This window comes from Anolis carolinensis, chromosome 5 (genome assembly GCF_035594765.1).
Source record: "Anolis carolinensis isolate JA03-04 chromosome 5, rAnoCar3.1.pri, whole genome shotgun sequence".
Taxonomy (NCBI): domain Eukaryota; kingdom Metazoa; phylum Chordata; class Lepidosauria; order Squamata; family Dactyloidae; genus Anolis; species Anolis carolinensis.
The window spans coordinates 103,296,139-103,310,274 of NC_085845.1; the positions used below are offsets into that span (position 1 = coordinate 103,296,139).

At 41.7% G+C, this 14,136-nt stretch overlaps 1 protein-coding gene across 1 annotated transcript; it reads left to right on the plus strand.

Moving 5' to 3' along the window:
* The first annotated feature begins 405 nt into the window (after positions 1–405).
* Positions 406–11,089, plus strand: hmx1 (H6 family homeobox 1). Its single transcript, XM_003224168.3, has 2 exons — positions 406–934; positions 10,328–11,089. The coding sequence occupies exons 1-2, from the start codon at positions 526–528 to the stop codon at positions 11,002–11,004; spliced, it is 1,086 nt and encodes a 361-aa protein (XP_003224216.2). The 5' UTR covers positions 406–525; the 3' UTR covers positions 11,005–11,089.
* The last annotated feature ends 3,047 nt before the right edge of the window (positions 11,090–14,136 follow it).

A 14,136-nucleotide genomic window follows, 5' to 3' on the forward strand; every position in this document is an offset into this window, starting at 1 on the left:
CCACAAGGATGGTAAAACATCAAAACATCCGGGCGTCCCCTGGGCAACGTCCTTGCAGACGGCCAATTATCTCACTCCAGAAGCAACTCCGGTTGCTCCTGACACGAAAAAAAAAATCGGACAGTGTCTTTTGAATGCAGGTGTTTCCAGAAGGGACTCCATAGTGGCAGAGAAGGGCCGTATTAGTGGGGCTCCCTCTGCACTTCTTGGTTCCTTCCCCTTCAAGAGAGACTGATAGTGAAGCGGACGCTTCCATCGCATCCGGGGGGGGGGAGGGAATATGCCCAAATAAGGTATTTCAATAACGGTGGAGGGAGGGAGGGTTCGGAATGTCGCATTGGCTGTTTCGCCTGGCTTGACCAATAAGAGCTCCGCCCGCCTTCCTTCAGTTGGGGCGGGCGAGAGACTCAACTCTGCCTTGCCATTGGCTCCCTGCTTGACCTACATTAAAAAAAAAAGCTGTCGAGGAGCGACGGGGCGAAAGGGAGGGGGTGTTGCCTTCCTTGGTTGCTGCCTTAGCAGGCAATGCAGGGCAAGATCGCGGCGGGGAATGAGCGCCCCGTGAAGACGGCTGTTCCTGGCCCGCCCGGGGAGGCTGCGCGGGGGAAGCAGCAGGAGCAGCATCGGCGTCCGCAGCCCGCTTCGAGGATGCCGGACGAAGCCACGGAGAGCGCCCGCGTCTCCTCCTTCTTCATCGCTAATCTGCTGGGCGCCAAAGAAGACCCCAAGGCTTTGGAGGAGGACGAGGAGGAGGAGGACGAGCCCCGCGGAGGGGGCCGGGCGGGCGGGAGCGGGCACTGCGCCCTCGCCTGCTGCCAGTGCCAGGCCTCCCGCCTCGGGATCGGGCTGCACCCCGCTTTCCCCATCCCCGCCGCCGCCGCCGATTGGTACCGGAGGGCGCAGGCGGCCTTCCTGGGATGCGCCAGCCCCGACAGTAAGTCCCGGGAAAAGGCCGGAGAGAAAGCAACATCCTCATTTTATTATTTTTATTATTATTATTATTATTATTCATTATAAAAGCAGCCTCCGGTGGCCTAGGGGATAAAAGCCTCGTGACTTGAAGGTTGGGTTGCTGACCTGAAGGCTGCCAGGTTCGAATCCCACCCGGGGAGAGCGCGGATGAGCTCCCTCTATCAGCTCCAGCTCCATGCGGGGACATGAGAGAAGCCTCCCACAAGGATGGTAAAACATCAAAAACATCCAGGCGTCCCCTGGGCAACGTCCTTGCAGACGGCCAATTCTCTCACTCCAGAAGCAACTCTGGTTGCTCCTGACACGAAAAAAATCATTATTAATTATTAATATTAATTATTAATTATTATGTTAATGTGTCGTTATTATTTTTATTAATGTTATTATTATTAGATCCTTTTCTCTCTCTGACCCATGCTAATATTTCATTGATTGCCTTTGTTTCTTAGCCGCCTTGAGTTCTGGGGAGAAAGGCATGATAGAAATATTTTATTATTTATATTATTATGAATGTATTATTATAAGTAAGATCCTTTTTTCTCTCCGACTCGTGTTAATATTTTATTGACTGCCTTTGTTTCTGAACTGCCTTGAGTCCTTCTGCGGAGAAAGGCATGATAGAAATATTTATTATTATTATTACTATTATTATTATGAATGTATTATTATAAGTAAGATCCTTTTTTCTCTCCGACTCGTGTTAATATTTTATTGGCTGCCTTTGTTTCTGAACTGCCTTGAGTCCTCCTGCGGAGAAAGGCAGGATAGAAACAAATTAATTTATTATTATTACTATTCCTATTAAGTCATATCCTTTTTCTCTCCTTCTCCTGTTAATATTCTACTGGCCGCCGTTGTTTCTTAGCCGCCTTGAGTCCTTCTGGGGAGAAAGGCAGGATAGAAATATTATTATTTATTTATTATTAATATGAATCGTATTAAGTCAGATGCCTCACAACTTCTGAGGATGCCTGCCATTGATGTGGGCGAAACGTCAGGAGAGAATACTTCTGGAACATGGCCACATAGTCCGAAAGATATACAACAACCCTCAGATGCTTTTCTCTCCGACTCATTTTAATATTTTATTTCTTAGCCGCCTTGAGTTCTTCTCGGGAGAAAAGTGGGATAGAAATATTTTAATTTATTATTATTATTATTATTATTATTATTATTATTTGGTGAGTCGTGTGTGTGTGTGTGTGTGAACACAAAGATACACACGTACACACTCTGATTGGGCTGATTTATCACTAAATGTTTAATTTTATTTTATATGCCTGCTCGGCAGACGCCCTGCCAGAACTAAGCCTCTCGAGGCGAGGACATCCAGTTAAATGGGCAGACATACTATTACCATTCTTCTATTATAATAGTATTATTAATATATTATTATTATTATTATTATTATTATTATTATTATTTTAATAATTATTAATTATAATAATAATAAATTATTATTATTATCCTGCCTTTATCCCCATAAGGACTCCAGGCGGCTAACTAACAAACATACCCAATAAAAAGTATCTGACTTATAATACTAATAATAATATTAAGTTAAAATACTATTATTATTATTATCTTTAATTCTATCCTGCCTTTCTCCCCATAAGGACTCAAGGCGGCCAACCAAAAAGAACACCCAATAAAGGCTATTCAAAGCTAAGCAAACTGGCCAATTGAAACACCTGCCTCCAACAGACAAATCAGGACAGTAAATAAAGAACAACACTCAGAAAACAGGGGAATTATAGAAGAAAACAATCAGGGACAGCTAACACCTCCCAACAAAGGATTCCCAGACAGCTAGCAAGCAGGCTTCGAAGCTGCAAGGCTATTCAATGCTCATCAAGGTGGCCAATTGCAACATTCACACTTGCCTCCAACAGACAAGAGTCCTTTATATATCTGGACATTCCACAGATATATAAACCCCACTTGCCTAGTTTCCAACAGACCTCATAACCTCTGAGGATGTCTGCCATAGATGTGGGTGAAAGGTCAGGAGAGAATGCTTCTGGAACATGGCCATACACCCAGTGATTCTGGCCATGAAAACTTTCGACAACACACCCAATAAAATGTTTCAATGTGTTGTAAAGAAAAGGATCTGACTTATAATAGTAATAGTAATAGTAATAATAATAATAATAATAATAATAATATATTTTAAAAATATTATTACAGTATCTTTATTTTTATCTCACCCTTTTCCCCATTATAGTAATATTTATTATTATTATTAGTTCTATCTCGCCTTTCTCCCAATAATAATAAGTTTAAAAGTATTATTATCTTTATCTTTATTTCTGTCTCGCTTTTCTCCCTATAAGGACTCAAGGCGGCTAAGAAAAAAAAACACACCCAATACGATATTAAAATTAGTCCGATAGAAAAAGTATCTGATTATAACAACAATAATAAGTTATGAAATGTTTATGATCATTCCTGCTATAAATAGTAGTGTGATCTTTTATTTCTATCCCACCTTTCTCCCATAAGGACTCAAGGCTGCTAAGAAACAAACACACCGAAAAATATTCAAACGGATGGGATAGAAAAAGTCTTTGACATGATAGTAACAATGATAAGAATAAGTTTAAAAAATTTGTTGTTAATAGATCTAGTCAGGGGGTGCTGTGGTTCTTAACTGCTTTGATGGATTTTAAAATAATTTTTTAGTGCTGGTCGTGCTTAATTCTATTTTAATGTTTGCATTTTTGTAGATTTTGAATGTTTTCAGGTCAGGTCGCTTAGAGCCCCCTTTGGGAAGATAAAGCAGTGTATAAATAATAATAATAATAATAATAATCATCATCATCATCATCTTATTTTCTTCCCATAAGAACAGAAGGCAGCTAAGGCCCCTTCCACACAGCTGAATAAAATCCCACATGTTCTGCTTTGAACTGGAATATATGGCAGTGTGGACACAGATAACCCAGTTCAAAGCAGATATTGTGGGATTTTCTGCCTTGATTTTATGGGATATAGGGCTGTGTAGAAGGGCCCTTGGATCCACGCTGCCATACAATCTAGGGCTACTAGGAATACTCAAATACAAGCATGAAAATAATGTTTGATGTAATGTTGTAAACAGTCTTTATTTGTGCATTACTCATACGCCTGTAATGATTATAATTAGTTTGTTACCTATGTTCTATTCTGGATATTAGTTAGCATTAGGACAATTGTATCTCTACACTACTAGGAATACTGCAATGATCATCATTATATTATTGCATACAGCACCATTCATCGTCATTTTATACTTTTCATGCACTTTAATTATTTGGATTTTCTCAGGATGTAGATGTGTATGATGAGGATTATCTGTTTTTAAGTATACTTTGGTTTGGCCAAAAAGACAAGAAACCAAGAAAGTATATGTGTGTGTGTGTATGTGTGTGTATATATGTGTATGTGTACACAGACATATATATAATTTCTTGGTTTCTTGTGTTTTTGGCCAAACCAAAGAAGAAATTAATGTGTGTGTGTGTGTGTGTGTACACACACACATATATATAATTTCTTGGTTTCTTGTCTTTTTGGCCAAACCAAAGAAGAAATTATATATGTATGTGTGTATGTGTACACACACACACATATATTTTCTTGATTTCTTGTGTTTTTGGCCAAACCAAAAAAGAAATTAATGTGTGTGTGTGTGTGTGATGTGTGTGTGTGTGTGTGTGTGTGTGTGTGTACACACACACACATATATATAATTTATTGGTTTCTTGTGTTTTTGGCCAAACCAAAGAAGAAATTATATGTGTGTGTGTGTGTACACTCACATATATATAATTTCTTGGTTTCTTGTGTTTTTGGCCAAACCAAAGAAGAAATTATATGTGTGTGTGTGTGTGTGATGTGTGTGATGTGTGTGTGTGTGTGTGTGTGTGTACACACACATATATATAATTTCTTGGTTTCTTGTGTTTTTGGCCAAACCAAAGAAGAAATTATATGTGTGTGTGTGTGTACACTCACATATATATAATTTCTTGGTTTCTTGTGTTTTGGGCCAAACCAAAGAAGAAATTATATATGTGTGTGTGTGTACACTCACATATATATAATTTCTTGGTTTCTTGTGTTTTTGGCCAAACCAAAGAAGAAATTATATGTGTGTGTGTACACACACACATATATATAATTTCTTAGTTTCTTGTCTTTTTGACCTGTTCCTGGAGTTATTTGGAACACTGATTTAGAGCATTGCATGGGATAGATCACATCAGCTCTAGTTTCTTTGCTATGGTGTCCCTTTATCTCAAAACCTAGGGCTGAAAGGGGGAAACTGGTGCCATTTTTGGACTCAACGAGGTAAATATACCCAGGAACAGGACTAATCTTTGAAGTCCCAACAATTGTTTTGACCATTGTAACACATATGCATTTGCCAGGCTTGCTTGCAGGCTGATACTAAAGCATTTTCTGCAAGTAAACAATGCAAGTTGTAGCGGACATGAGCTCAGAGCACCCCGTTTGAGGTCGGGATCACAGTTTAGGAAGCCCTGGCTTTAAGGCCTCCATCCAATGACCGGTCTTTTAGAGCTTAGGTCAAAGAGTTTAGGATCCGCACAAAGTGGGACTCTGTTTACACGCAGATATTGAGTAAGAAGAGGGTTTTTTAAAAGCCGTGTAGGGTTGACAGAGTCGGGCTGTTGTTTGTTTTCCTTGGTTTTCTCTCTTTTCCGTCGTCTTGTCACCTTATGTGTTCCCAAATCTATATCTTCCTCGCCCCTCCCATCACTCCCATAGTGCTGAGATTCAAGTCCCAACAAATCCTCTTGAATCTTGAAATCCCTTTCGAGAAGGAACACGGGTTTTTCTCTAGCAAGCTTTCTAAACTCGGTCGACGGACTTACCCATTTTCCATCACGGAGGCTATTTGACTTGTGTAGAGCGTCGTTGAATCCCAACGCATAGCATTAGAAAAATAATATTGTAACATGAGAACTATACAGTCTACTATCTTCCTTCTGCTTCTAATTTCATCCACAACATAACACGATTGTAGTATGTTTGTAATATGTTCACCCACCCGCTTTCTTGGACGTTTGGCGATTTGAATCCAGCTTTGCTTTTACACAGGAAGCTCATAAATGGCTTCTATGTATAACAACAACAACAACAACATTATAACAACAACAACAATAATATAAGTATTATAAAAACAACAGCAGCAGCAACAACAATATATTTTATTTATGTGTTGTCCAAGGCTTTCATACCCGAAATCACTATGTTGCTGTGAGTTTTCCGGGCTGTATGGCCAGAAAACATGGAGCATGGTCATCCAGCCCGGAAAACTCACAGCAACGCATTTTATTTATGTTTTCTAATGGATCATCCACCTTCTTTCTTTGACATTTGGTGCTTTGAATCCAGCATTTTACACCCGAAGCTCCTAAATGGCTTCCATGTGTAATAATAAATATAATAATACATTTTATTTGTCATATTTTCCTTGAATATGTTTCTAATATATTTTATTTGTAATATGTTTTCTAATGGGTCATCCACCTTCTTTCTTTGACATTTGGTGCTTTGAATCCAGCATTGCTTTTACACCCGAAGCTCCTAAATGGCTTCCACGTGTAACAATAAATATAATAATACATTTTATTTGTCATATTTTCCTCGAATAGGTTTCTACTATATTTTATTTGTAATATGTTTTCATCCACCATCTTTTTTGGACATTTGATGCTTCGAATTCAGCATTGCGTTTACACCCGAAGCTCATAAATGGCTTCCATGTGTATTAATGATAATAGTGATGATAACAACAACAACAACAATAATAAATGTAATAATAACAACAATAAATTTAATTTTAATATGTTTTCTAATGTTTTATACACCCTCTTTCTTTGACGTTTGGTGCTTTGAATTCAACATTGCTTTTACACCCGAAGCATATAAATGGCTTCCATGTGTATTATTATTAATACTAGTGATAACGACAACAACAAATATAATAAATGTAATAATAATAACAAGAAGAAATTTAATTTGTAATATGTTTTCTAATGGTTCATCCACCCTCTTTCTTGGACTTTTGGTGCTTTGAATTCAACATTGCTTTTACACCCGAATCTCATAAATGGCTTCCAAGTATATTAATATTATTATTAATAATAGTAATTAATATAATACATTTTAATTGTAATAGGTTTTTATGTTTTCACTGTAATATCTTTATCCGTCTTTTTTCTTGGACGTTATGTGCTTTGGATCCAGAATTGCTTTTACACCCGAAGCTCATAAACGCTTCCATGTGTAATAATAATAATAAATATAATATAATAATAATAATAAAACATTTAATTTGTAATATGTTTTCTAAGGCTTCATCCACCCTCTTTCTCGGACATTTGCTGGTTTGAATTCAGCAATGCTTTTACATCAGAAGCTCATAAACGGCCTCCAAGTTTATTATTAATATTTATTATCATCATCATCATCATCATATAACAATATATTTTAATTGTAATATGTTTTCTATGTTTTCATTGTCATATGTTTATCCACCTTTTTTCTGGGACATTGTGTGCTTTGACCTCAGATTACTTTTACACCCGAAGCTCATAAATGGCATCCATGTATAAATAATAATAATAATAATAATAATAATAATAATAATAATTTAATAATAATAATAATAATAATAATAATAATAATAATAATAATAATAATAATAATAATGTTTTGGTAATATGTTTTCTAATGGTTCAACCACCCTCTTTCTTGGACGTTTGGTGCTTTGAATTCAGGGTTGCTTTTACACCCGAAGATCATAAATGGCTTCCATGTATAGTAGTAGTAGTAGTAGTAGTAGTAGTAATGATAATAATAATAATGATAATAAATATAATATATAATAATAAATATAATGTAATAATAATAAAACATTTCATTTGCAACATGTTTTCTAATGGTTCATCCACCCTCTTTCTTGGGCCTCTTTCCACACAGCTGAATAAAATCCCACATTTTCTCCTTTGAACTGGAATATATAGCAGTGTGAACTCAGATAACCGGGTTCAACCATTGTAGAATTTTCTGCCTTGATATTCTGGGTTTTATGGCTGTGTGGAGGAGCCCTCGGAAGTTGGATTATTTGAATTCAGCATTGTGTTGTCGAAGGCTTTCATGGCCGGAATCACTGAGTTGCTGTGAGTTTTCTTGGCTGTATGGCCATGTTCCAGAAGCGTTCTCTCCTGACGTTTCGCCCACATCTATGGCAGGCATCCTCAGAGGCTGTGAAATCTGTTGGAAACTAGTCAAGTGGGGTTTATATATCTGTGGAATGTCCAGCGTGGGAGAAAGAACTCTTGTCTGTTTGAGGCAAGTGTCAATGTTGCAATTGGCTATCTTTAAAAAAAAAATATTCAAGTGATATAGTGGGTATGTTCAAGTGATATAGTGGCTATGTTGAACAGGGGAAAATCTGGGAAGGTTGGGGAGGGAAGGGGAGGGATTTGAAAAAAATAATAACTAAAATCAAATAAAATAGGTTGGGGGAAGGAAGGGGAAAAAGGGAAAGGGGGAGGGGGGAGGGTCAGGGAAGGATTAGGAATAAGGGGAATTGTTTTTGCTTCCATTCTTCTTCCTTGCCATAATCATTGAATAGCCTTGCAGCTTAAACTCCTGGTTGCTTCCTGCCTGGAGGAATCCTATATTGGGAGGTGTTAACTGTCTGATTGTTTCCTGTCTCTAATTCCCCTGCTTTCTGACTGTTGTTCTTTATTTGCTTTCCTGATTTTAAAGTTTTTAAAATAATCTCACAATCTCTGAGGATAGATGTGGGCGAAATATCAGGAGAAAATGCTTCTGGTACATGGCCATACAGCCCGGGAAAACTCACAGCAACCCAGAATTCAGCATTGCTTTAAGCTCACAAACGGACTCCAAGTGTAATAATAATAATAATAATAATAATAATAATAATAATAATAATAATAATAATAATAGATTTTATTTGTTACCCACCTCTCCTAAGGGCTGGGGGTTGGGTATAAGAAAGTCGTAAAAGTATCAGCACCTTATCCACTTCCAGGGCCCTTCCATACTTTATTGCACTAGCCTAGCCATCCTGGGGAAAATGGAAGGAAAAAGGAAGAGGGATGGGCAAGATGGTATCCTTGGACTGGCTTGACCTTGAAGGAGCTGGGCGTGGCTGGTCCATGTGTTCCAGACTGAACCAATAAACAACAAAAAGCCATCCTATTGTTACTCCGCAGGCCTTGGAATCGAGTAACCCAGGCTCTATCCTTGCCATCAGTTGCACTTTATTTTACCCCCTGGCTTTGTGTTACTTTGTTGCATTAGCCCTAGCCCAGTCCCCACAGTAGTCTTGGCCCATCCTGGAATTCTGTCCATTGGTAGCCAAGTGGAGCAGTCCTGAAACTGGTTTTATTTAAATTGGTATATTTTTTTAATCCGTATTATGTTTATGCTCTTATTACAGTGGCGTTGTATGTTTTCTATGCGATATTGAATGCTTACCTATGTTGGAAACCGCCCTGAGTCCCTTCCGGGGAGATAGAGAGGTCGAAGAGAGTTAATAGAGTTGTCGAAGGCTTTCATGGCCGGGATCACAGGGTTGTTATATGTCTTTCGGGCTGTGTGGCCATGTTCCAGAAGCATTCTCTCCTGACGTTTTGCCCACGTCTATGGCAGGCATCCTTAGAGGTTGTGAGGCATGGAAGGAAAAAATATATATCTGTGGATGGTCCTTTGTCAGTTGGAAGCCAGCGCTAATGTTTCAGTTAATCACCCTAATTAGCATTGGAAAAGTTTGTCTCTTGCCTGGGGGGCATCCTTTGTTCAGAGTCATTAGCCGTCCTTGGGGCTCCTCTGCCCTCAGAGTGTTGCTTCCCATCTACTGTTTTGATTTTTGAGTTTTTTAATACTGGTAGCCATATTTTGTTCATTTTCATGGTTTCCTCCTTGGACTCTCCACAGATATATATTTTTCCTTCCTTGTTTATTCTGGGGAGAGAGGTGGGATAGAAATATTATTATTTATTTATTATTAATATGAATCGTATTAAGTCAGATGCTTCACAACCTCTGAGGATGCCTGCCATAGATGTGGGCGAAACGTCAGGCGAGAATACTTCTAGAACATGGCATACAGCCCGGAAAACATACAACAACCCAGAGTTTGTTGTTGGTGCCAGAGCGCCTTCCAAATCGAATGCCAATCCGAAACTCATGATTCCAGGTTGCTAATCTCAACGGATAGGTTCCTTCATAACCAAGGCGGTGCTGGCAATGTATCTTGTGTTCGCAAGTTTTTCATCCCCGTTTCTTTTCTCCCCGTCTCCTTCAGCCAGCGACCGAGATTCGCCGGAGGTTTCCGACGAGGCGATTCCGGAGGAGAAGAGGAAGCGGAGGCGGAGGAAGGCGGACTCCGGAGCCGGCGGAGCGGGGAAAGGGACGCCCGAGGAGGCGTCGGGCGTGGGGAGCAGCGTGGACGACGAGCCCCCAACGGAGGAGCCGGACTTGGCCTCTTCTTCTTCGTCCTCCTCCTCCTCGTCGTCTTCCTCCTCCTCCGCGTTGGCCTCGTCGGGGCGGAAGAAGAAGACGCGCACGGTCTTCTCCCGGAGCCAGGTCTTCCAGCTGGAGTCCACCTTCGACGTGAAGCGCTACCTGAGCAGCTCGGAGCGGGCCGGCCTGGCCGCCTCGCTCCACCTCACCGAGACCCAGGTCAAGATCTGGTTCCAGAACCGGCGCAACAAATGGAAGCGGCAGCTGGCGGCGGACCTGGAGGCCGCCAGCCTCCCGCACGCTTCGGCCGCTTCTTCCTCCGCCCAAAGGATAGTCCGCGTCCCCATCCTCTACCACGAGGGAGCCTTGGGCTGCTTCCCTTTGGCGCCGCCGCCGCCGCACCCGGGCTCTCCGCTCTCGGCAACCGGAGGAGGAGGAGCGGGACCTCCCTACCCCTTGGCCGCCGCCTTCTCGCCCGCTTTGCCCTTCCTCAGGCCGCCCGTCACGGGCCTGGTGTGATCCTGGCCCTTGCATCCCGGATCGGAGGAGGATTAAACCCGGCTTGTTTGCCTTCCGCCTCTCCGGCCAAACTTGGGTCTCTAGAAGTCGTAGCCCGGCCTCTTTGCCCGTCTCGGACTGGATCTAGGATGCCAGATACTACACAGGCAGCCCGCGAGTTAAGAAGACCTTCTTATTGAATGAAGCCTAAAGCGCGCGTTTTCCAGGGCTCTTCTGGTGTGAGAGAATTGGCCGTCTGCAAGGACGTTACCCAGAGGAAGACCGGATGTTTGATGTTTTACCATCCTTGTGGAGGCCTTTCTCATGTCCTTGCATAGAACTGGAGCTGATAGACGAATCCTTGGATTGGCCTCCCCAAGTTACAAACTTCCGACTTGCAGCTACAAAGGGGTGGGGTGGGGGTGAGACAACAAGAAGTGGGAGAAATCAACCTTTAGGAAGGGAAATTCCTGTTGGACGAGCAGGCTTAATAACAATTTTTTTCCCTGTCAGGAGCAACCGGAGTTGCTTCTGGACTGAGAGAATTGGCCGTCTGCAAGGACGTTGCCCAGGGGACGCCCGGATGTTTTGATGTTTTACCATCCTTGTCGGAGGCTTCTCTCATGTCCCCGCATGGAGCTGGAGCTGAAAGAGGGAGCTCATCCGCACTCTCCCAGGGTGGGATTCGAACCTGGCATCCTTCAGGTCAGCAACCCAACCTTCAGGTCACGAGGCTTTTATCCCCTAGGCCACAGGAGGCTCCTTTAATAACAAACGGCCCTCCTCATAAAATGTATAGCAGAGCAACTCTTCAGCATCAGCAAGACCCAGCCCAAAGCGATGAAAGGAACAAAACACAGAGACCAATGTTATATCTTCCAAAGGAGGCTTTTCTTTGTAGTAAAATAATATTCTTGCACTATGTACAATAACAAGGTTTCTATAATAAATACATAGTAGCTTTAACAGGGAGCTTTAAAACCCAGGCATCACTCAAACTGGTTTACCTCAGACTGATGTTCCCCTTACACTGAGGCAAAAAAATAAATAAATACCACCAACAGGCTTTGGCCTACTCACTCTCCTCAGAGCGAGGCTAGCTTTGGTTCACTAACAGGCTTTGGCCTACACTTTTGTAATCAAAAATACCCAGTTAATGTTTAGTATTGCAGGCAATTCTCTACTGAAAGAGGTTTCTCACCAATGCTTGTTTCAATAAGCCACTTTTTTTCAAAATCCAATTTTCGAAAAGACAGGAAGTGAAGGGGAATCTTCCAAACAGGGCCACAGACAGCAAAACAAATTCCACAGGAGTGCTGATCCGAACCCAACAGAGGGTACACTTGTATTTAAAAACACAAAGTTAAAAATGGCATTATACTAAATGTCCTTTGACCAGTAGCTGGCCACTTGGAGTGCCTCTGGTGTTGCTATAAGAAGGTCCTCCATTGTGCATGTGGTGGGCTCAGGCTGCCTTGTAATAGGTGGACTTCACTTTGTGGCCCCATTTCTTAAGGTTGGTGCCCAGGAAGGAGTCTCTCATTTGGTATTAGCCATGGCTTGAGGTTCTGGGTTTTAGCCTGCCAGTTTTGGACTCTCCCTTGCTGAGGTGTTCCTGTGAGTTTCTCTATAGATCGAAATTTAAGGTGTTGTCGTGCTGGTAGATATTCAAACAAGCGATGGGCCAGAGATGTCCTTTCATTATAGGCAGCTACTTCCCAGCAGATGTCAGGTGATACAATACTGGCTAAACAGTATAATGCATCTCCTCTGCATGTCTCATTAAAAGCCACACCCGCAGTTTTAACTGTGGTGAGATGTGTTCCACACTGGGCATCAAAGGGCAGATGTCTTCACTGTCTGGCACAATCCCCAGGTTGTGCCAGTCAGCTTTCCTATGATATTATTTCTAGCACCCACTTTTTGCTTGATAGCCAAGCAGTGCTTCTTGTAAGCCAGAGCACTGTCCAGAGTGACTCCCAGTTATTTTGGTGTGCTGCTGTGCTCCAGTGGGATTCCTTTGCAGGTGATCCTCAGAGCTGAAGGTGAAAAGCACAGCTCTATGTTTTAGATGGATTAAGAATTAGCTGGTTTTCCCTGTAATAGGCAGTAAGAGCACCTAAAGCTTCAGAGAGCTTCTGTTCGACCAGTTCAAAGCTCCTGCTTAGGCTGTGATGGCAAGATCGCCAGCATAGATGAAACTCTCTGTCTCTTCTGGCAGTAGTTGACAGGAGAGAAGCCTCCCGATCATAAAACATCTGGCCATCCCCTGGGCTTTGTAGATGGCTGATTCTCTCACACCAGAAGCTGAAATATTTCTATATTTTGGCTGGAGTTATACTTACAAAATGGACTTGTTCAACTGAAGAGCAAACCTACAGAGCCACTGTTGTTCATAATTTGGGGACTGCCTGTACAGGGCATTATATGGAGGACAAATGAGACCCTGTGCCAGTTATGAGGCCCCTTCTTCCCTCCTTGGGCCCCGAAGGAGGCCCACACTGCCTGCTTTGGGACACACGCCCATAGACTACAAACTCTACCATTCTGTCTGGAACGCCTTCCGAAGCAAAATCTATCCCAGCCTTGTAGACTCAAACTGTACTGCCCTTCTAATGCAGATCGACTGGATTATATGAGTCTACGCTGATGGTATAATGCATTACAGGATCAGTGTACATGGAGTTGAGGAAGAGTGCTGCTTTCCTGGCCACGAAAGGATACAATTCTCCCCTTGCAGAGATACGAAATCCGGCCAATCTCTTTGGAAGAAGTCGACAAGCTTGAAACGGTTCCGTTTGTGACATTTTTAGACGCTTCCTCGACGTCCTTCACCCCCCATTTTTATTGACAGATCGTTGCTGGGATTCTGTTTAAAAAAAACTCCTCGAGGAAGATTGGCTATTTGCCAATTGGGTTTTTTAAAAATATTATAAATATTGTTATTATTATTTCTCACGTTCTGTTTCCTATGGAAAGCGGGGGGAAGGAAAGTCCCGTCTCAAATCCGGAAGGTTTCAGCGGCTGGTGTCTCTTTCGCGACTGTAACGCGATATTCATTATGCTATGAAGTATTATGCATGCTTGAAAACTACGCTTCTGTTAACTAACGTCTGTTCTCTCCCTTAACATTCCCTGCGAGAATCGTAAGAG

Bases quoted from the DNA above. Each gene is read 5' to 3' on its own strand.
- hmx1 (XM_003224168.3), top strand. From the start codon at position 526: ATGCAGGGCAAGATCGCGGCGGGGAATGAGCGCCCCGTGAAGACGGCT. The intron at 935-10,327 runs GTAAGTCCCGGG...CGTCTCCTTCAG, and splicing joins GGGATGCGCCAGCCCCGACA to CCAGCGACCGAGATTCGCCG.